At 39.1% G+C, this 24,233-nt stretch overlaps 1 protein-coding gene across 3 annotated transcripts in view; it reads right to left on the minus strand.

The window, feature by feature from the left end:
- Positions 1–946: 946 nt before the first annotated feature.
- Positions 947–24,233, minus strand: part of zgc:171482 (zinc finger protein) — a 72,636-nt gene continuing 49,349 nt past the window's right edge. For 2 of the 3 annotated variants that reach the window (XM_046877482.1, XM_046877490.1), the window contains exons 5-7: positions 22,425–22,658; positions 12,890–12,986; positions 947–1,212 (exon numbers count right to left, since the gene is read on the minus strand). In XM_046877482.1, the coding sequence (XP_046733438.1) occupies positions 1,188–1,212; positions 12,890–12,986; positions 22,425–22,658 (356 nt within the window). In that variant the 3' untranslated portion in view covers positions 947–1,187. The remainder of the gene's footprint in view (positions 1,213–12,889; positions 12,987–22,424; positions 22,659–24,233) is intronic. The other variant, XM_046877497.1, reaches the window with a different exon arrangement.

Raw genomic sequence — 24,233 nt, forward strand, 5'->3', positions numbered from 1 at the left:
CACCTGAAAAATTACAATCTATCTATAATAACAATTAAGGGCTTTAAAACATTTTTTCCTGATACTATTTATTTACTTATTTTTTGCATAATTGAACCAATTTAAAACAGAACTGTTGTGGTGGTTAATAATTTGATTGCATAAACAGCCATCTGGAAAAAGTAATAAAATTTTAACTTTCCTGAAAAAGAAATCATTGCAAATGACCACAACCTATCTTCTAAAGCAGTCCTTTTGACATCATTATAAGTACACAAAGCTCAACACTGTCAACAAATTAGTAGTAATCTGTGCAAATGTGAATGGTCTGAAATTAATTTAAAATATTGACATTGCATTAATACAATTCCTCTAAACACTAATGGAGAGGAAAAAAAAAAACTATTCATTGCATTGCTAATGACAAATCTGTGCAGGTTTGGAAATAAGGCAGAGCTTTGTACACTCAGTAGCTCTAAATCCACTCTCTGCGGTACCACTTTGCAAAGAACTGTAGGAATTTTTTCTTCATATTAAATTTGCTTTAAAATTTCTCTAAAAAATAAAATAATAATCTGTGTGAATCTTGTCTCAGTTTTCTTCTGTACTAAAATTCCCATACAAGAAGTCTATTGGCTTTATCACTGACCATTACTAGCAACATTTAAACACAAGCAAGACAATTATCTAATAAAATACAGTCATTAAATGACCAACCTCCAGTTCTTTGTGCTTTTTTTTCCATTTGCTTCATCAGTCCACCAAACCAGTGTTAAAGGTATTAAAGAATAGACTGTATATATAATAGATAATTACATACTTGTACCAACTATATAGACTTTGTAAATGTAAGAAAATATTTAGTGACCCTGTCTTTTCAGGCTAGTGCTTGTATACTATGAGTGCCATTGTGATTATCAGAACCACTATAACACAGATTGACATCAATTTGACATGAAGTTCATACTTTAGTCCTACAGTGTTTATTCCCAGCGCATGACAGTTGAGTTAACACTGAACTAGAATACAAACATAAAGCACAAAACAGTCGAGGAGCCTCCAAGGTATTAAGAAAGTGAAAGGTAGAGGTTTTGTCCCAGTTGTTCTTTTAACGCCTGTGCGTCTCCATAAAAGTTTGCAGGTACATTCATGTCCTGTTATCTTCAGTGCTTCAGTAGCAACGCCTCCAATATGTCCAGCAATAATTCTCATTGCTGATGTTGTTGTTTGAGACTGAAAAGGAATCAGATAAAAAAATATAGTATTAAGGATAGTGAAGAAAGTAACAGATTGATGTATGTAGTCATTTCACATCATGAACATTTGTCAAATTATAAAGTACAGTGGACCCGGAAGGTATTCACTACACTTCACTTCTTTCACATTTTATGTTTCAGCCTTATTCCAAAATTGATTAATTATTTTCCTCAAAAATATGAAAAAAAACAAAACATAATGACAATGTGAAAGTTTATTTGAAATCTTTGCAAATTTATAAAAAAACCCACAAAAAAACCCCACATACATAAGTATTTACAGTCTTTGCTCAATACTTTGTTGTATCACCTTTGGCACCAATTACAGCCTCAAGACTTGTTGAGTATGATGCTACAAGCTTGGCACACCTATTTCTGGGTAGTTTCTCCTCTTCTTCTTTGCAGAACCTCTCAAGCTCAGGGTGGAAGTAGTGTACTTATAGAGTAATGTTGGATATAGAAAGACTGGATTTGTATAATGCTTTTAACTTTGGGTATTGTCTCAAAAGACCTTTAAAGAAATGAATACATTTATCCCTTGAAGTTTATTCCAAATAAACGAGCCAGAGAACACAGTGGTAAAGAAAACTCCCTGGGAGAATTTGAGGAAGAAACATTGAGAGGGTCTAGACTCAAAAGGCATGCCATCCTCATCTGGCAAAAACATAAATTTTAATCAACCTAGTCGGATATTGCTTCCAAAACTAATTAAATTCAAGCCAATACTTTCTTTATTGTTATAATCTGTTTTCATTCATTGTGACAAAGAAAAAATATCACACAGAATATCTAGTTTTCTAGGCTTCAGTAAACATGGTGGTGTTTGCTGTTTTAAGAAATGCATCAGTGTCACTGAGCATGTAATAGTTCTGGGAGCAAATGTGACACGGTCATTAAAGCTGAAAAATAAATAGCTTCCACAAAAAGACAATGATTCAAAACATACCCCAAAATCTATCATCACCTACTTCAAGAAATGTAAGCTTTCAGAATGGCCCTCATAATAGCCTGACTTTGAATACATAATTTAAAATATGTCTTAAATTTTAAACATGATTTACGTGCAAGACAGCCAAGAATGTCTCAAAAGGAGAAGTGTTCTGCAATCAAAAAATAAAAAATAAATAAAAAATATTGAAAAAATATTACAGCTACACAAAATGCGTTTACAAGTTTAATCAAGTTGAGATTAATTGTCATTCTGCCATATGTGGTGATATACAAGGGAACAAAAAGCCGTGGCCCACAGGACCATGGTGCTGCATATGTAAACATATACTTTATAACAGACACAGGCACATAGACATAAAACATAAAGAGGTATATACATGGAGTGCAGCTGCAATGCGGCCACAATAAGAACTGACTGAGCATGATCCGCTCCCAGGCAAGTTACACACAAGCCAGCACCCATGCTTGTTTTCCATTTATTCATTTTTATTTATATATATTTCAAATATAATGTAACTGTGTATTTATCTTTTTTTTTCGCAAAAATACAACATATGCCATTTGGCTAAAACATTTGCTTACAGCTTCCCATTCATATTAGACTGAAGAGTTCAAACGGTACACTGTAAAATGACAGGTGATCTATTTGTAGCAGTAGAATTATGTTGAATAAGCAGTCTTAAATAAGGCAATTCAAAGGAACCTGAAAAACAACCGATAAATAATAGACAAGACATCTTTGACCCAATAAAAATTGTGACACACTGACACTGACATTGATTTTTTATCAAAAACAGAGATTTCCTGTCATCACTCCTTTGCCATCCAGCTCAGCCTGTCATTGTTATTATCATTAAGGTCCACCACAATCCTTAGGAATAATGATAGATGAGCCATCCTCTAGTTTGGCATCTGTAACATCTGTACTTTTCTGCTGGTCGGCTTTGCAACCATGCTGATGTGCTACTCTTCCACAGCCTGTCTCATCCCAGTGGCTCCTTGTAGCTGCTGAAATCAATTTGTTTCCCTGCTTCCAAAGTAGTTCATAAAATTAGGCATAGCTACAGTAAGCCTAATCTATAGCTACATTTCTTCTCAATTGTAGAAAATTCAGCAAAGGAAAATGGGGTTTCCATCATCTAATTCCTGTAGACACTGTGTTTGTGTGGGACTATATATATATATATATATATATATATATATATATATATATATATATATATATAGACCATCTCTTCGATCCGGGGCATCACCCCATAGCCACACTCCCTCAGTCCTACTATATTTGAATATAGCGACACCGTGGGACTAAAGGGCCAGGAGGAATGAGGCCTAGACCATGACCTGGACACCCCTCAAACCCCGGCACAGAGGCACTGACGCAGGTTGCAGGAAGCACTCGTCCAGCTTGCTAGGCGGACAAGGCGTGCCTCCGAACCTTGCGATTGGGCGCTGGACCGAGCAGGTGAGGGCGGTGAAAGGGACGAGCCCGTTTCCAACCCCTCTGCGAGTTCCATTTGTGAACCCCAGATCCTTGCACGCTGCTTTGCCTTGGCTAAAGTGGGGTTGGAACCATGAAGAGCGGGAGCACCCTCCTCAAATAGTGCTCTCTATTGTCATGCGAGCGCAATCTGCACAGTCGGCTCCTTCGCTCCCAGACAAGCAACACACAGTTTGTACGTATCCCTCCGAAATATAGCAGGGGCAAGGAGGAATGCAAGGATGGAAGCAATGCTTCGTCTTCTTAGTCACTTTCATAGCTAAAAATAAGGTATCTAAACAGCTCCTACCTTTACTGGACAAACACACACAGAGCGCTTCTTAAACAACAGAAGCTGGCGCTGCTTCCTGGTCATCACGTCACCCTGCCGGTGATGCCGCACTTTCCATTGGACTGATTATACGCAAATTTCAGAGCGTGGACAACACAGAGGCGTTTCCAAAGCATTTTTGACGCAGCTTGAGTACCTAAAGCGGAACTATGTTAGACTGTTCTACAGTCTTATACCATAAAAAATACACATGCAGTGCACTGCTGAGATTGCCTTAGCCAGACTTTAGGCGATTATGGAAAAAAAGCGAGACAGAGATTAAAGGCACATTGCTGAAGGACAGAGAGAAATCGTTTTTTACAGCCAGTGTCTTTATGGCTATTTTCCAGCAAGGACCTAATCTTTCGTGACTGTCAGGCAAGCACTCATTTCAGCACCAAAGCTCCTTACATGAGTCGGCATTGGGGGCTCAGTCTGGCTCAGTGGCCTACAAACCCAGGGGAGACTAGAGCGTATTATCTTTGAAGCTACAGTATACCCTCACACTATGCCTGGCTGCACTTTGACAAAAATAAAACGTCATGTCTGACACTTTTAGATAATTTGTACTAGCAAGCATAACGTTTTACTGAAACACATTTGGGACAATGCAAACACATGCAAAAAAAAAAAAAAAACACGAAAGTCTCTGAAAAGGTAAAACCAAAATTCAAACATGTGGAAAAATGTATGCATATATAAATGTATGTATGTATGTATGTATCTGTCTGTCTGTCTGTCTGTCTGTCTGTCTGTCTGTCTATCTATCTATCTGTCTATCTATCTATCTATCTATCTATCTATCTATCTATCTATCTATCTATCTATCTATCTATCTATCTATCCATCCATCCATCCATCCATCCATCCATCCATCCATCCATCCATCCATCCATCCATCCATCCACTTTTAAGATCTGCTAATTATTTAAATTAAGTATAGACCATTTGCTATATACATGGTATAGAGTAAATTACTCAAAATATTGACAATGTCACATTAACTACTATTCATCATCATACATTCAACTACTTTTGCAAGTAAGATGGCATAGAGTAAAGTTATATTTTACCTTAGACTGAATTACTGACACACAATAGGACACAGTCAGGGGTAGAATTCTGGAGGTGAATAGCAAGAGTGTAGTTTCATAACTGATTTCTGAAGTTCTCTACATATGAAGTCATATTTGGCAGAGACACGGCTTGTTGTTACTGAGGTCTAGTGGTGGAAGCAAGACAAGACACAGAAACTCTCGATGCTGCTAAAAATGCACAGCTGCACTGCAAGTCTTCCGGGGTTCAAGAATTGCTATTTGTGATGAGTTGCTAAGTTTGGATGATCACTTGTTACTGCAGTGAATAAATGAGCCTCTAATACAGCAAAACCCCACTCGAGCTCTCAAAACTGCTGCTTTGTATCTTTTTTGTAATACACTGCAGTAGTGGGAAAAATATTTAAGAAGTAGGGAAAAAATGCACACAACACAATCTTGATTTTAAAATTTAACTGATAGTAAAATGAAAGCCAAAAGATAAAATACACCACTTAAAAAAAAGTAAAGGTAGATTTAAGCAGGAAAATTTTGACTAATACAATATATTTTACATTTAGCCTGCATTTATCTGAAAATCTTAAGCTGGGATCATTTTAGTAAGCAATTAAAATGCATTTTTCTGTGTACATTTCTTTTGCACTTAAAAAGTTAATAGCTTACTTGTGATACCATCCCTATGCATCCTATTTCTGTTTTCACTGCAGTAGCTGGGTTGCTTAGCCTTCTTTTCATTTGATAAAAAAACAGATCAGGTCTTTATTTGGCAGCAGGAACACCATCTTCTGCCTCCGCTGGCCTCCTCCCAGGGGCTTCCTCACTGTAGTGGAAGTATGCAGCCCAGACCGAGTGATTACAAAGGTAGAGAGAGGCCACTGAGCTGGAAGCCCATATCTTCTCTCTGACACCCCAGGAGATAAATGGGTGACGCTGTGAATTTAAACACAGGTACTGAACACTCCGATCCAACTGTGCCTATTTAATCAATCACCATGGCCCTTTAAACAGCCCAATATTCACTCTGTACAAGTCACTTCCTCATTTCTCAGTACAGCAGAAGCCATTTCTCTCCCTCTCTCTTCCAAGATTACATGTTCTCTGAAACTGCTCTTCATCTATATAGGTCTAAGCAGTCAAATGTGCTTTAAGCACAATCTGTGACACACTACATCTTTCTACTTTCCTGTCCTTGACAGCCTGCCTTCCCTCTTACTGACCATTTGCAGTAAAATGCTTTATTGTCAGTATTTCTGCTCTTGGCCACTATGTGCTTTCGAGTAAATAACTACATTATCTACGTCTCAGCCTCTGGAACAGCACTAAAACCCCCCTTGAAAGTGCTGAACTGTGAAGAAACCCTGAATAAAAGCACACTTTCCTGGCCACAAAGTGACGTAGCAGGTGGTGAGCTAACCGCCTTTAAGATAACAGGCATGTAATCACAGAAGACCAGACCTGTCCTCCTTGGCTGTGAAGGAGATAAGAAGCAAGCTTAGCAGGAAAGAAAAGTGTGTGTGTGTGCTTGTTTGTGTGTGTTTGGTGTAGGCACAAGTATATATCAGTGAAGGGCAAGTGCTTTCAGCACCCACATGCATAGCATTAATTCTTCCTTGCTTTCACCTACAACACAAAAAATTTGCCTACTAGTAGTGCAGCAGCAATGGCCTGATAAATGGTTGTAAATAAAGAAGGGAACTGAGCCACTGTTCTGATATCAATACTCCTGTTTAGTCTGCAGTTATAAATGTGTTGTATGGAAATTCTCAATGCTAAATCTGCCTCTTCTGTAAGGACAGACTTGAGCTTTAACTGACTCTTTAATATTCACTTTTATAATACTGCCTCTTTTATCTAACACTAGACCACTTTACGGTTGACACTAGGGTTATTACACTGTTACGGTTTCACAGTGTATGATCAGACCGTTACCTCACTTGTGACTTTTATCAAAATACTGATTAAAATGCATTTTTATCTACTAACACCTACCCTTTCATTTTTGTACCCAGTCAAGTTCACTGTATTTCAGTGGTTCACAACCTTTATGCACCTGATTGCAACTAACAAACATTTTCTAAATCCTCCTCTGGTCTGTCCCCCACAGCCAAAGCAAAAACTGAAGAGTGTGTGTACCGTATATGTTGTATGTACTATATGTTTTAAGTTAGCTACTCGGTGCTTGGGGGAAAAACATCCTAACTGCAAGGACTGCTGTATAATTCATTAGTGCATTAAACACAATCCTACCTAATCTAATCTATTAATCTATCTATACATCTATTTCTGGCTATGCAGCATTGCACACAACAATTGATTTTTTATAATTTCATTTTGGAATGATGAAAGTTTTTGCACTTAGTACATGTATATACCAAGCACCTATGGGTATGATGATCAGCTGTTGATATACTTTTGGTTGTATCGTGTACAAGTATTTTAAAACAAATCTTGCTCAAAATGTAATAAGTGGTGTTCTTTAATGCTCAAATAACAATACAATGAATATGTTAGCACAATGTGAAAAAATTTCAAACCAGAGGACAGATACACAGATTGAATAAATTCATAGGGATCAGTGGGTGTGTGTTTGGCTGAGCTATTCCAGCATTAGGAACTCCCTGGCATTAGCAGGGTGTCTGAGAAGACAGATTTAGGCTATATGGTGCTATATGAAAAGTAATGTTTATGCAAATGCTTGCCACATCCTGGTGGTATTGGCTTTCGGGTCACAGTAAGCTTTAACAAATACAGATTCTGCCACATTCTTTCCTGCAGCAGTTCTCTGTGAGCATTCTGGTGGAAGACTGCACTAGCCACAAGCGTATAAGCACAACTAAGTAAATCTGGCAGTGTTGTTGGGTCTGACCCTGTTATCCTGGCTCCGTTATTCCAGCTTGAGAGAGCAGGGCACAGCATGAGTGTGCTAAGGTCAGTAAGCATGATTAGCTGAGAGGCAGGATAGAGAGGAACTTGGTGGTTATAAATAAAATGACTCTTTTCTCTGCAGGTTGCTTGATGTCCATGGCTGGAGATAACAAACCTGGCCAGCTGACTGCAGGGCACAGGGGGTGACAACAAGGGGGGCATTGCCAGATCACCAGCAGACTGGACCAGCAGACTGGAGCTGATTAGTGCTTATTAGCTCTGCCTGGCCAATACAAAATCCCTACGGCCTAATTTACATATTCAATTTGTATGTATGCCACTTTTTGTTAGACACGGAACATCGTTTTAAATTCACATCAGCCCTGAGTGGTCATGAATGAACTAAATTCGTTTCTTCACAAGTGTTCCTATTCAGATTTTTTCCCCCTTTGTCTCTGCTAAATAAAAATATCAGCTGCTACAATGTTCTATAGCCAGAAACAAAAATAGACATCAGTGATGTATAAAAAATATTTGATCTACAAATAAAACACAAATAAAAAACAGTAGAATGTTCCAAACAGATTTAAAACAGATTTATTTCCAAAGCTAAGAGAAACAACAGTGCTGCTAAACAAGATGCCCTGGATGTGCTAAACCAGAAATGCACCCTTTGCCTGTAGATGCTGCCACAGACATTTCTCTCTGTAGTGAGATTCGTGATGTATTATATTTACATTCGAACGCATTCAACCCCTTCAACATACACTTTATTTTCCACTTTAATTTGACAACATCAACAAAGCACCTCAGGATTTGTGTTATTGATGGGTAGCAATTTAGCACAGATGTGACACAGCAGGGAGTGCTGAGCTATATGTGACAGCTTTCTGTCAATGCAGAGGAAATATTTATTGCCTTTTTGTTTTATCTCTTTTGCAGTGGGATAATTATAGCTGATGCACACTGAACTGTCACTGTTACTCCTCATGGAATAGTTGATTGGGTAAGATGAGATTGGATATAAGCAAAAAAATTAAAGGTTTCTGCTGGAAAAAAGAGGCAAAGCCAACACACCCAGGAGTTCACTGCATACATCAGCAAAGTGCTACATCTGCTGAATATTTACATACTGAATTTTTCAGCTGGGTAAAATGCTAAATAGTGTCCAATGCCACATCTTACACACACACACACACACACACACACACACACACACACACACACACACACACACACACACATATACATACATATATATATATATATATATATATATATATATAAATGGATTATTTTCACGTGCCACTTCCTTGATCCTGAACATGCCTTGATTTATTTAACAATACGTTAAAAAATAAATTTACAACTTTTTATAAATTGCAATATATTAAGAACTAATAAGCTTCAATAGCACAAACACAGTGGGTGTGATCATTTGTTTCTATCTTTAACATTTATGTACCATTAAACTATATTTTTATATCATTCAACTGCGGTTTGAATACTGTATAAAATATTAATGACAAGTGCTTTGATTAAGTAAGGTTCTTCTCGATAATTTTTAAAAATGCAAATATAAGAGGAAATGGATGAAATAAGATGAAATAAATTAATATAAACATTATTTTACAACCAAAATGGTACTACAGTAATCCACTTTTCGATAAGCGAAAAAAACCCCCGTAATTAACGGACGCCACTTCTGCTAACAGAACATGCAATGGTGATCAATGTTTTGGACATAATGTGAATCGCAGTGGCGGGCAGTCAGGGCCAGCAAAGCCTTCTCTGCTGGCCTAAACACTATCAGCAGCACTGACCTACATTTACAACCAAAATTCTAATATTTGTTCCACGAAATTGTATTGCATTGTAATTGAATTTATTAGGCAACAGTTTATTCTCTTCATTTCATAGCATTTCTCTTGGCTGCACTGCTTCCAGTACGTTTATATGGATGTTAGATTTTTTTTGTCCAATCAGATTTCAGCCTTTATGTGCTGCCATGTCAATCTAATCTGCCCAGGGCCTGCAAAGTCTGTCCTGCTGTCCCTTTTACCATTTTCCCCTTAAGAAATAGCTCTGCTTCTTTAACCAATCAGATTTTATATTCTCCTCACAGGGCCAGCTAGCCAGAATAGCTTCAGCATTTTTCTGTCCTCTGATTGGTTGGTCAGAGGGAAACTGTTACAGCCAAGTTTACTTTAAAACATGTGTGTAGCTCTGCACAGATAAATACATCTGAGTTAGATTTTTTTTTATGCCTACGGAGGAAGAGAAATATATTTGGTTGCGGGCATACTTAAAAATCCATTTTCAAGAAAAGCTAGACGGTTAGGAGAGGTCGGCCAACCCCAAAGCTAGGTAGCTTCTCTCAGCCCGAGAAAGGGATTGTTCTTCTCCAGACCAGTGAACACGAGCGGTACCACTGGATTACAGCCTCTGTGGAATGGTGCAAATTATGAGTATGCATCTCTGGTAAGGTGAATCGAGGCAAAATGTAGCATATAACCAGGAATCTAATCAAAAATGTGTACAGAGCAAGTTCTACTGTAAATTAGTGCCTACAAACATTATTATACATACAACCATTGGCATTTTACATACATGCAAATACACAGCTGTATGAAATGGATCAATCCTACACATATTCTAAATTGCTCTGCTCATGCATTGACATGCTCATTTACATAAGGAAACACCCTGAAATCGCATTATATGGTCAATCATTTTTATTTAAGAGGTCTAAAAAGAAGCACTTGTATTGTTAGTTATACAATACAAGCTATTGTTGCTTTGAAGTAGCATAATAAGAACATGGTTTATTAGGCACTTTTACTTGTGCTTTGTCTAAGGAATACATTCAAAATATTTTGTCTTTGATTTTATGGCTACATACAGTACTGCATTTAGAAAAAGTGAAACAATCTGAAATTCCCTCATTATCATTATGCTTTCTGCAGCCCTATTTGGAAATGAAATTATTTGGCTCTCAGTTGGATAGGAAATGCCAGAACTGGCTGCAATATTCCTTTGAAATGCCTCTGGCTAAAAAACATAGAAGAGATAAATGAAATCAACTCTGGCATCAGTGAAATCAGCTGATGAGACACTAATCATGCATATTCTCTGTGCAAAGCTGAGAGTGCCAAATCTTCAAGTAATCAAGCAATCATCCCAATCAATCTTTGGATGTGTCTTTTATACTTTCCATTTCAACTGCGAAGCCTGTCTTCACCTTGTGAGCACAGAAATCAGTTATTATGCTGTCAATTATACTGACATGATTGACAACAAGTGAAATTAGGGCTCCTCATAATCAGTTCACTATTGGTTACATTTTACTTCAGTTACAGGTTCTTGTATTTGCATGCCCAAGAGTGCGCTTTAATGTACACAGACTTGTGGGCCATAAGATGTTGTAATAACTAATATTCTGTATGCAAAAATATATGTGTATGTGTGCACTGTTGAGGAATCTGACTCTGTGCATCTATATACTATTTGGTTTTGAACATGTTTGGCTGCTTATGAATAAATTGAATACTACATGCACTGAGCATTTGGGTTCAGAATTATGTCAGGGGCTGTTGACATGCCTACAGATTGAAAGTCCTTGTGTCTGATTTTTCAAGCTGTTTTACAAAATGCTCAGCCAATCTTCACAATCTTCACTTAACCCCTGTGGTTATAAATGATGAGTAAATAATCAGACAATGAATGGCATCCACTTGAGATCATAGTTTTGTGTAATTCTAGCCAGTAACAATTTTGTCGTTTTAAGCTTCAATGAAGTAGTGACAAACAATCTTAATTAGATAGCCTCCATCTAATAAATGCTTGTATCTGAGGAAAAAATTCGAGTTCTGTTTATTCTATTCGGCACCATCATGCTTCACTGACTCACTGAGGAGGTGTTCGAGAAAAAAATCCTCTGTGAATAAACAAGTCTCTTTTGTATATTGGTCTTTAGCTAACTGAAATGCACTAGAAGCTGTTCAAATGACTGTATCATACCCTTTCACAGATTTATATCTGTCTTTAATGATTTGTCATTAGTGAGAATGTAGCTGCAATTACAATGGATGAGTGGAAGGTGATAGAAGGCAGTGGTGATTTGGCTTTCAGCTTGTGTCCTCCTCTGCCTCTACTAAACTGTTGGCATGTTAAGTGCAATGTTGGTGGTGGTGTGTGTGTTTAATAGTGTGTGGGGTGGTGTATGTCTGTGTGAGCATTTTTTATATCTTGGTGAGCACCAACTGTCCTTTCAAAGATGGATTTTCAAAGAATAGATAGTAAGACAAATGTGTGTGTATTTCTGTGTGTAAGATTCTACTTACACAGTACTTCAAAATAGGCCAAAGTACAATAAAGGAAAAAGATAAATTGTGGTGGCATTAAATGTTTGTCTGACCTATTAAAGAAAGTATGTGAAGGATACAGCACAGCAGGATTTCTTCTTCCATCTTTCTTTTTTTCTTTCTCAGATGTTTATACTTACTCTCATGCTTTCTTTCTGTTTCTTCTTTCTAGATATCTTTATATTGCCATATTGAACAACAGTGGCCAACTAACTAAACACCCAATAGATCAGTTTTTCAATGCATACAGAATGGAATGATGTGTTTTTCTCCAGTCTTGTTTGCTGTAGTAAAGAAAAGATGTTTTGGTCTGACTTTTGCTTAACACAGTGGAGGTGTAAAATCTGGAAGGGCACCATCACCCACTCAGCTTCTTCTAGTAGATGAAGAACAGATTAAACCCTGGTCAGTTTGAAAGAGATGGATCTCTTGCAATCTCTAATCCAAGTTCCTTGCAATATTAAAGAAAGAGACTTTAAAAAAGAATGAATGCATAAGAAATGTTGTGGAGCCAGAGGAGTTCAGTAGTACGGGAAAAAATAAGTAATAAAAAAGGGTAAACAGAGTTCAGTCACAACAGCTCTGAGAGATATGTGAATTTCACTTACTTGTTTTGGTGTTTTGAGCCCTGGAGGTGTGCATAGTACTGCTCAATGGAGTTCAGAACCACTTTACATATGCTGCACGAGTAACTGCTGCGCAGGCCTACAATATACACAAACAGCAAAATAATAAAACGTTACCTTTATCTAAGATTCTGTGGTGATGTTGGTTGTTAATTCTTTTGCATCAAATTTGTTTGTTGATAGTTTAAAATATCTGCAACCGAAAATCTGCAATAATGTAATAATTCAAATCATGTAATAATTATTTGCACAGTGTAGTCTATATATTGACCATATCAGTGTCATATAGGATGTGGTAATTTTCACAGATCTCTAACTAATTCATTGCCGCAAAAAATTATTTAGGGTCTGCATTGGCATCTGAACATTTCTTTTGTTCCACTGAAAATTGATTGGCTGTTTGAGCAGAATGGAGAGAAGCCATGCGCGCAGCCATGCGATAGAGGCTAAACAGATGCGTGCTAATTATGGGGTTTGCAGGTGGTAAAGAACAGCAGTGGCGTGAAAAAAATAAATAGATGGATGAGAATAATAAAGGAGCACATGAGATGGAGAGAAAGAAAACGAGAGCTGAAAAGCAGAAGAGAATGAGTGTGGCAACACTCATTCGTCACATATGGGCAAACCACGTGGCTACATGTAGTGGCTTGATTTCTGTACGACATCTGCCGAGTTATTTCGGATAAGTAAGACATTTATTGCTATTGAACATTCTTCAGTGCCCTTATACCACAAGAGCTGCTGATGTATTCTTCTAAATGACTTGGTGATTACATTGCTTTCAATACTTTGGATCACTAACGGCTTTTGAAGCAAATGTTTTTGTACATGTAATGGAAATGAATGAGACCTTGAGCTCACTGCTTATGACAAGTCTATATTGATGTTATCATTTTCAATCAATTCAAATAAAATTTTATTATGCTAGATATGTAGAGGTCAAACTTATTATATATACAGTATAATGCAGTTTTTACAATATATGTTAAAAAATTATGGGTCATCAGCTGATCATTACATCTGCCTGTGGTTCTTCCACAAACTGTTGCTACAAAACACACAATTATCTGTAGCACTGCAATTTCTCTTCACTGGAACTAAAGTGTCCTAACATGCTGCAGGATGCTCTTGTTCACAAAGCATCCATGAAGACATGCTTAACCAAATTTGAAGTGTGCAAAAATTTAAGTGGCTTAACCAGAACCCGAACACACTGGACACCTTTGTTAAATGAACTGGAATGCTGAGACTGCCCCAAGTGTCTCTGTTCATCATTACCTTACAAGATTATTGTCTGACCTTTCTAATGCCTTTCTAGTGTAAAGCTTCCCAGAAGAGTGGAAAAGAAAAAGATCCAAAAGGGTTCCCCAAGAACCAGGCCACACAGAATTTTTTTTTTATGTTCATTTCATTTCCATTTAATTGACTTTTTCAGTCTGCAGGGTGTTTTATCTACAAAAAGAATCCATTTATGCCTAAGGCAAATTCCTGCACAATTATTGTTTACACATTTATAGATTAAGCTGATTCTGCATTATGGTTAATTACATTTTCATTATATATGTAATAATCAAACTAGTAATGAAATCACATAATATTTATAATAGTAATATGATATGCAACTATTGTGTTTAGTTATGTGCCTGCTCCTCCCCCCGGTCCTTAAAAAATTGTCTTGTGTAAAACTGATCCGTGATGCAAAAAAATACAATGGCAGATATTGTGAATTTAATAGCCTTTGGTCCATAGAACCTCCATAAAGCACATACTGCAATAATGCCTTTGGTTTTGTCCTACTATTTGGAATGGTTTAGCCTCTTACATTAGAACCTACTGTCCAGAAACTACCAGAATTATCCTCTCTACCTTATGTGACTGAAGAAACATAATAATTTTTTTATTTCTGTTTATAAGCTTTAGTGCGTATTTCCCGCATGGTGGCCAGCTAATGACCTCACAGTAGGATGCTAATAAACCAGTTTAGTAAGACACTAAGGCAGTTTATAATTGCTGGTAGTGAAACTGCCCCACATGCCACAAAGAACTACGCTTAGGGTAAGGAGGAAAAGAATACAAGCTGATAAATGTTCACTGGATGTAGATGAAGGTTTGCTGCTAACTATTGGCTGTAGGCAAAAAACTTTTCTTTTCAGACAAGCAGGCCATAAATCTAAAACCTTTCCTTTGGTAATTGCAACAAAGCTGGAAAGAGCATTTGAAGAATTTCCACTGCGTTTTTTGACTTGTCTGGGTTGAATTGAAAAGGAAAGATGGAAGTCTCCTTCTTGGCACTTCATCTGCTTTGGGAGCATTCATTTAACATTAAACTGCTTCAGAGCTATTTGAAATAGAAAATGTTTAAGATTCGTAGCTATAAAGTATCACCATACTTGATATGCATATAATATATTCATATATAAGTCTCCTCGCTTATACCTTGTACATCAAAAACTTAAGCTGAATTTCTCATATTGATAAAAAGCAAAGTGTAATTAGTCATATTACTGATCAGAGCAAGAATATAAGATGGATAATAGTCTGTTTGGTGCTCCCAATATAAGTATATGTTTACATTTAGATTTTAACCCAAATCGTCGGTACCCACTGAAATGTAGTAAATTTAGTTGAATCTATTTCTCAAAATATAATCAAGATATAGCTTAATTTATACCTCCTGTCACATAATGGAGTCAAAAGTCAAATGCAAGTGCAGTACTTGGGAGCAGTCCAAAAAACAAAAACACAAGTGAAAGGAGAAACAAAAACTGAAACAAGACTGAAGATAGGAACTGGGAGCATGAAAACTAAATAGGTGTGCTAATTAGAAGTGACAGTGAAAAGTGAAAAGGTGTGAGTGATCAGTGAATAAATCATGTGATATGCATTCACTGATATGTAATGTACATAACTGCCATAGCCATGACCACATAGATACTAAGGATGAATAAATAGTGTCAAAAAAATAATTGTTCACATTTTGTCAGGGATCCACCAGCCACACCCACGCCAACCCCTCCAATCACTCCAAGCAGCTCACCAACTTACTAATCATCCACACCTGGTCCAAATCAGTCACCACACTATAAAGACCCGGTTTATCCACATGCTCATCGTCCGTTCTACAGCTTAGGCTTGCGAACATACCGGACTGCCCAAACTACTCCGTTTGGTTGTTGCTCAGCTTACTAGCTTCAGTGTGTTTTTCTGTGCTTTCTGCATTGCCCCTTTTTGCTTTCTCATTAAAAAAGCCTTCGTTGAATTCATTTGGTCTCCAGAACGTTCTTAGCGCCTGACACATTTGTATTTGTGAATGTTTTCAGTGTTTTTCCTATGCATCTGATATATATGAATGCCTATATGAAATCCCAGTTTCAGTAAACATTTCTAGTCCCAATCCAGATGCTGTTATCCAGATTTCTACCAAGCTTTTATAAAAAATAATAAAATAAACAATGTTTGTCTAGTTAATAATCTTTATTTTAATGTATATTATATTTTATAAGCACATTATCTATAGTTATGTCTATTTTAAATATGACCTCAACTGAATTCACAGTTTATACTGAAAATGATTTTCTCCCTGAACAGAATGTTGGTAAAGAAATATGCTGAAATAGACACTATAACTGTGTGTTTTGTATCTAGATAGTATATAACAGTGTGTGGGCTGACTGTTGACAATGCACTCTTGTTCATAGGTCTTGTTCATAGGTATAAGATGGCTCTTATTTGTAATGCAGCACATTAATGTGATGATATACTGTATGGAGAGGAGAGAATCACTCATTCTGTTCCCCTTTGCATTGCAGTAATAAATCTGTTTTTTGAGAGGCAGGTGAGAAAATTATTTAATCACTGAATAAGATAAACACAAGCTAGCTTCCATAGGCCAGACGAGTCAATGTTACACTTTGATCAAGAGTCGGAAACCAGAATATATATATATATATATATATATATATATATATATATATATATATATATATAAAATAGGACAGAGTACACCGATGGCAAGGAGGATCTACGGCGACTCCAGGGTGCTCTGTGTTAGGGGGTGTGAAGGGCTTCAGGAGAGATGGTTGGATGGATGCGGTAACGAGGAGGCAGGTTGAGTCGATAGGCCACGTCATTGACCAGCCTGATGATTCAGAACGGTCCAAAGAAATGGGGACTGAGATTCTTACAGGGTACCTGGAGCCGCAAATCTCAAGTGGATAGCCAGACTTGATCCCCCGGTTTGTAAGAGGGGGGCTTCTGACCTCTGGGGATCCACGAACCTCTGGATGGTTCTGAGGGCACATCGGAGCTGTGCGTGGGCTGACTTCCACACACGCACGCTTTCCCGGAACCAGTAGCCCACCGCGGGAATGTTGGAGGGCTCGTCTGTCCAGGGAAACAAAGGTGGCTGGAAGCCCAGCACGCATTGGAACAGGGTGAGGCCAGTGGTGTCCTGGCGCAGGGAGTTCTCTGCGTACTCGGCCCAGAGGAGAAAATGGTTCCAGCTTGTTTGGTCCTGGTTGCAGTACAACCGCCGGTAGTGTCCGAGCTCCTGTATCTTGCATTCCGTCTGTCTGTTGGTCTGAGGGTGATGACATAGAAACGCCACCTTGGATTGATCGGAGGGGAATGCAACTGCATTTTAATGTAGAGGTTGACATGCAGGAGGAAGCCATTGCACTTGGCCGCGTCTCTGGAATATGAAGCCGGAAGAGCCATCTGGCTGCAGGGGTTGGGTTGCGGAACTCCGCTGGTGGCGGCTGGCACGAAAGCCTCCCGGAGAGTGGCGGCGAGTTCCTTGATGGGATCTAAAACAGAACCCGGTTGCGGACCCATCGAGGTGAGTAGTTGGTATACGCCTGATCTTCTGTCACACTTTGATCAAGAGTCGGAAAACCAGAATACGAATAGGACATTTATTAGCCTGGGGAAACAAACAGAAGCTAAGAAGCAGCATGTACCGGAAAACAGGTATATTCCTAAACACAGGTAGTCCAGGGATGATCGCCAGAATGAACCGTAGATTGGATGGTGAGTGAGTGCGAACAGGAGTGCTGATAATTGGAGACAGGTGAAGGTGATTAGTATAAAGGTGAGGTGCTGCGAGTGTGCTGAGTGCCAAGGGGAGGCATGGCCGGTGGTTCCCTGACAGCACAGACCCTGTTTATTGTGTAACACAGTTAATGACATTAAGAAGTGGTCTGGTCAACTACAGTGAAGCCACACCAAATTTAGAAGGAGTTTAGACAAATAGACAAACCATGTTGTTTGGGGATCAGACAGGTTCAACTGGAAAATGGAATGTGCATAGATTTTAAAAGCAAAATGTGTGTTAAATGAGTAATCATTTGCTCATCGTGACAGAGTGAACTGTCCCTATGGTCAGCATGACACTACACACTACACTTTCACTTCTCCTCTGTTTCTCGCTACCTGGCGTGTGTGTGCACCCACAGCCAGTAGTATCACCTTCCCCCTCTGCAAGCCGCGAGCTTGCCGGGTGGCGAGACAGGTAGTCAGCAGTCAGCAGCATATATAATACCCCAGAAAAGAAAAAGTGGCAAAATAAAAAAAAAAAAGGGCATAGTCCAGGACATCCTAGAGATGAGGGATCGTCTGGAAAACTACAGGAAGCTGGCAGCGGAGAACCTCCAAAAGGCTCAAAAGTACCAGAAGACGTGGTACGACCAGCAAGCCCGTTCCAGAGAGCTACGACCAGGACAGAAGGTACTGTTGTTGCTGCCAACGTCCACGAGTAAGCTCCTTATGAAGTGGCAGGGGCCCCACAGTGTGGTACGGAGGATGGGGCAGACATAATATGAAATCCATCATCCAGACAAAGGCAAGGCAAAACAAACTTACCATATCAACCTGCTGAAGGAGTGGAAAGAGCCTCCCAGCGAAAAGGCAGACCCGGTACTGCTCATTCAGAAGGTGGAGGAAGATCAGGAGGAGGATCATCCGGAACCAAAGGCTAGCGGGCAGACACAGCCAGCAGAGGTACACCTCGGACACCTGGAGGCACCCAACCAGGCTGAGCTGCAAACGCTCTTTGGTCGATACCCGGCGTTGTTTCGTCAGAGGCCTGGACGGACCAACCTGGTACACCACAAGATCCGCCTGACCAATACAACCCCATCTCGACAGAGACCGTATCGGGTACCTGAGAGGCTGGTGGCACCACTGAAGGCAGAAGTTAGGACTATGCTGGAGATGGGAGTAATCGAGCCGTCAAGCAGTGAATGGAGTAGTCCGGTGGTCATCGTACCGAAGAAGGACAACACCCTCCGTATCTGCATTGACTTCCGTTGATTAAACTCCCAGTCCCAGTTTGACGCATCCCCGATGCCACGCATTGATGATCTGCTGGATAAGGTCGGGGGAGCCAGGTACGTGACCACATTAGACCTGTGTAAGGGATATTGGCAGGTGCCTCTGGAGAAGACGTCCAGACCTTACACAGCGTTCAGGACCCCACTAGGACTGTTCCAGTTCACGGTTCTTCCCTTCGGCCTACAAGGGGCACCAGCAACGTTCCAAAGGTTGATGGACCGAGTGCTGCAAGGCGGGGATGAATGGTCTGCCGTATCTGGACGATGTGGTGGTCCATAGCGAGACCTGGGCGGATCACCTAAACCACCTCGGAGGCGGGCCTGACGCTGAGTCTTCCGGGTTGGGTTTGGATAGCAGCCAACCAGAGCGCTGAATAGCGGCTGGCTTTAAAGCGCCAGCGCTGCGTCGCGCATGTGCGGCAAAACCGGAAGTCGGCAAGATTATGTTGATGGGACATTTTTTTTGGGTGATTATTATTATTTATATTGTTATAATTTATATTATTATTATTATTGCTATATTAGTATTATTATTGTTGTTATCATGTTTATTATTTATGATATTCACAATGTTATTAAGCCATTTTGTGACTGGCTACAAAATACCAAACCCCTTTGGGTGAAATGGTTGGGTCCAAGGGGAGGGGCCTACACTATATAAACCAGCCTCCCACTTCAATGCGGGGTGGAGTTGTAGGAGTGCTGCATGGTGGAGTTGTAGGAGTGCTGCATAGTGGAGTTGTAGGAGTGCTGCATTGTGGAGTTGTAGGAGTGTTGCATTGCGGAGATAACGGAGTCTGAGAACTATTGTAGTGAATGCACATGAGCAGGTGCGCCTATTTTGTATATAGTTTTCTTTACTTTCCTCGTAATTGTCCTTGTTTTGTTATTTTGCCACTTTTTCTTTTCTGGGGTATTATATATATTTTGGACTTTGCACTTGAGCACGCTGTAAATAAACACCACTTTACACGGAACATCACAGCGAGTATTGCCATCATTTGGGTAGAAGGCGAACCCGTAAGGCTGCTCTACCACACTCATACTTGTTCAAATATAACTGTATTTACAAAGTACTCAATGAAACAAATGAGCCCTTAAATTATATAACAATCTAGAGAAACAGGGCTAACATCATATTATTATTATTATAATTTTTTTTTTAAGACATTTTTTTAGTTTTTAAGTTAAAATATCATCTCTGTTGTGTTTCCCCCAAGGACCTCTAATTCTACTTTATATTTAGGGGAAATTAATACCTGTTTCACACCAGCAATTCCCTTGATCTCAACATCAAAACAAGGCCTCTGTGAGAAGGCTATTACAATGAAGTGGCTTCCACATAAACAGGACAGCCTGTAATCTCCCAGCAGTCACTTCACTGATGGCTTGAACAAGTAGGTCTTCTAAATGAGCCACTAGCTCTCAAACAAACCACACGCATGGGAAGATAAAAGCGATGCAGTGCTTTGAGTTGTATTAGTTCCTGTGTGTTTTATGTGAATTCAGCTCACACATGCTGCACCTTCATGTCGTGGGCTTCTAATGAGGATGATGAATGAGATGTGGCATGCTTGCTGAGCTCTGACAGTCCCCCGAGGAGCAGCCAAACTCAAGGTGACAAGCTTTTGGGATAGCCATGGGTTTAGCAGTACAATGAAAGCGAGAATCTCAGCAGATCTCTTTCACCCAGACTTAATGAAGAGGATGAGCTGTGGTGTTTCTCAAGCTAAATTTAGATGTCCTAACATTATTAGTTTAGAGGTAGTAGACTTGTGTGTCTCTGTTGCAGAGTGTTGTAATCAACAGCAAATATTTCTGGTGAGATTTAAATAGAAGGTGACATTCACAGTGGAATGCTACAAACAAGGACATCGGTTCACTTGCTTGCTGCCTACAGGGTGATTATAGATTCCCAGATATTTTAGATGCTTGCTATCTGATAAGTAAAAAATAATAATTTGTATCGTTGCTGTTTTGGTGAACTATTTCCAATGCATCTCTGTATACAACTCTGACAAGTTCTCTATCAATATAAATTTGCTGTTCATGCAAATACAATTAATAGCAACATTTAAATGTCTTGAAATCTCCACACCACACTTCATTACAGAACATCTGTGAACTATGAATTCTATGAACTATGAATTCTTGGCTTACACCTTTTTTATAGCAGCTTGTGGTGTTTCTGTCTTTAGAAACTATCTCCATAAACCTGCTGATCCTCTGTTGGCTGTGGCTGGACAGTGTCTTGCTGGCTCTGTGAAAAGCATTCCAGCATGCTGATGCCGGATGAAGCATGAGCTCTGATTACAGTGCTATAACAAACAGCAACAACAAAAAAAACTTAAATCCACACTTTTAGTAAAAAACGCAACTAAAAACATCTCTGAAAAATATATAAAATCTTCACCCTTAATAAAATAAATGGTCTTTCTCATATATTTGGGAGCTACAGAATGACAAATGTCATTTGGTTGGTCACAGCTCTTTAATATTGCCAAGGAGTTTTAACTGCACTTGATGCCAGCTGTCCCCAAGTATAGACGATCTGACATTGATCCCCTAAGAGCATTTCCTAGTCTTGGTGACCTGCAAATGGTTCATATTTTTTATTTTATGATCTCTTTTACACTCTATCCTGGCACAGAACCACAGGGATAGATTAACTAAGAACACAGAGTACACTGTTCCCTTAAGACTAGAATATAGGAGAACATGGCTTTAGAGCATCTGTTAAAAACAAAGCTAGACTAAGATGATCTGTCTGATTCAATAAATAAGATTTTTGCCTTTGTCACTTACACATTAAAGTATATTGATTGTATACATATATTGACAGTATAAATTCTTGCTTATGTCCTAACTTTCTAGGAAGCAGGGGTCAGAGATGATATGGAATTCCTGGTACAGAGAGATTTGTGCTTTGATCAAGGGCCCAACATTGGCAGCTTGAACTCATTCAATGACTTTGAGATCAAAGACCCAAAGCCTTAACCACTGAGCCACCACTGATGACAAGCTTATATCACAAAAGAACACGACCACAAACACCATGTTACTAAAGATTGTAAAACACACCATTACTTTTAATTGCCCATCTGCTCCCCATTCCCCAGTGTTCCCCTCTTTCAACCATTTTCCTCCAACTATGGCAAGCTGCCTCATCTCGCAAACACGGAACTCACCTGTGCTCTCGGTGGCATCCAGACTGCCTGCCAGTTGCTCCAGGAGCCGTGCCCTTGCTGCATTTCTTTTGTGCTTTTTGCCTTCATAATGTTGCTGTGCCATCAGTGGATTGTTGAACCAGGCACTGCAGAGGCAGCAGTACTTGCCTGCTTCGCCATTGTTGCCCATGGAGGGCCATGAAGGTGAAGGTGGTGGTGGTGGGTCTGTGGCCTGAGGGGTGCTTGCAGTTGAATCTGTAGAGACAAGGTCAAGATACCACAGAATTTCAATCCGTCTGCATGCGATGCACAACAAACATTCAGATAATTAGTGAAACATTGCTAAAACTGCCCCAGGTGTAAAATACCCAGCTGAGATGTAGGTTAACAGAACACATGCACCTCTTCATAGACATATTTCTTTAGATGCTTTGGGATCTCTTTTATCATTTTGAAGGGACGAGTACAGAAACTGTAGTCTTGCAGGTGACCCACTCTACATGTCACTACAGACCTGTTACCATGGTTTCAAACCCCAAAAGTGCCTATGGGACTTGACACTATTGCAGACAGAACCTGCATCTGCTGGAGAATAAAATTTGTCTAATTTCTAATTTACACAAAGCACTAGTGGAACAGGTAAAGAACAAAAACAAAGTGCAAAAAAAAAGAAAAAAAAAAAAATGATAATGAATCGAGAAGGCAGTGAAAGTGCAGCCTAGTGAAGGTTGCCAGGCACGCAGCAGTGGTTGCTAGGATATCAATTTGGACAGAAAAAAAGCTCCTGCATTTATAACGTATCAAATATAGAACTGTGTGTGCACTCCAGTTAGTCCATTTATGGCACCTAAACTGGAGGACATTTTACCAATGCTACAATGACACTACAATGAGATGTTTCCACAGATTAAATATAATTGGTGAAAAGCCCTAAGATTAGTTTAAATGTGCTGACATACTAAATGTGTGTGTGTGTGTGTGTGTGTGTGTGTGTGTGTGTGTGTGTGTGTGTGTGTGTGTGTGTGCATGCTAATATTTTCAGAATGGAAAATACTGGTCAAAAAGCAACTTAACACAATCTTTAAATAATCCTTGGACCTATGATTAAAACACATGGCATTAAATGTTGTTTATTTTTTTTGTTGGTAAGGTTGTGCTTAGTGCATTTACTTCATTAGTTAGTCATACCGAAACAAACACAAAGCCAAGAACACATAGTTACAGCTAGTATGCCTCTCTCTCCTCCTCTCACCACCCACAGTGCTGTTATGAGTGAGATGATTCAAACCAATGTGAATAGATCAAATGGAGTTTTCAAAAAGCTTTCTTTCACAATAAGAGATTTCATTATGATTACATGGTGTTAGGAACGTGTCTTTAGTTATTAAAAATGAACTAAGATTGAAATTTTAATATGTATTCAATTGTGGGGAAAATAAAAGGAGAATGGCAGCGAAAGGCTTACTCCTTCACGCTGACATTTCAGGTCAGCTTGCAAAAGAAGTAAGAAGAAAGCTGGACTCTACACTGTATCTCCTTCTGTCTCTTTTTTGCTATCTCTGCGGCAAGTACAATGCATGAGTAAGAGCTTCTCCCTATGAAAGCTTGGTCGTGCACTGTGGTACAGAACAGTATATTGGATGAGATGAGTTTGAAGTACAGATAGATCGCAAAGAGATGATGATGGACTAGATAAAAGGCATCACTTCAACACTTAGCCTTAACTGTCACTACCACTGCACAACTATAACAACTGTCCTAAGCATAAAGTATGCATTTTAATGAAACATACTTTTGAATTTAATCTTTTGAACTCACTTGCCCTAATTT

This window comes from Silurus meridionalis, chromosome 2 (assembly GCF_014805685.1).
Source record: "Silurus meridionalis isolate SWU-2019-XX chromosome 2, ASM1480568v1, whole genome shotgun sequence".
In the NCBI taxonomy this organism is placed as follows: Eukaryota; Metazoa; Chordata; class Actinopteri; order Siluriformes; family Siluridae; genus Silurus; species Silurus meridionalis.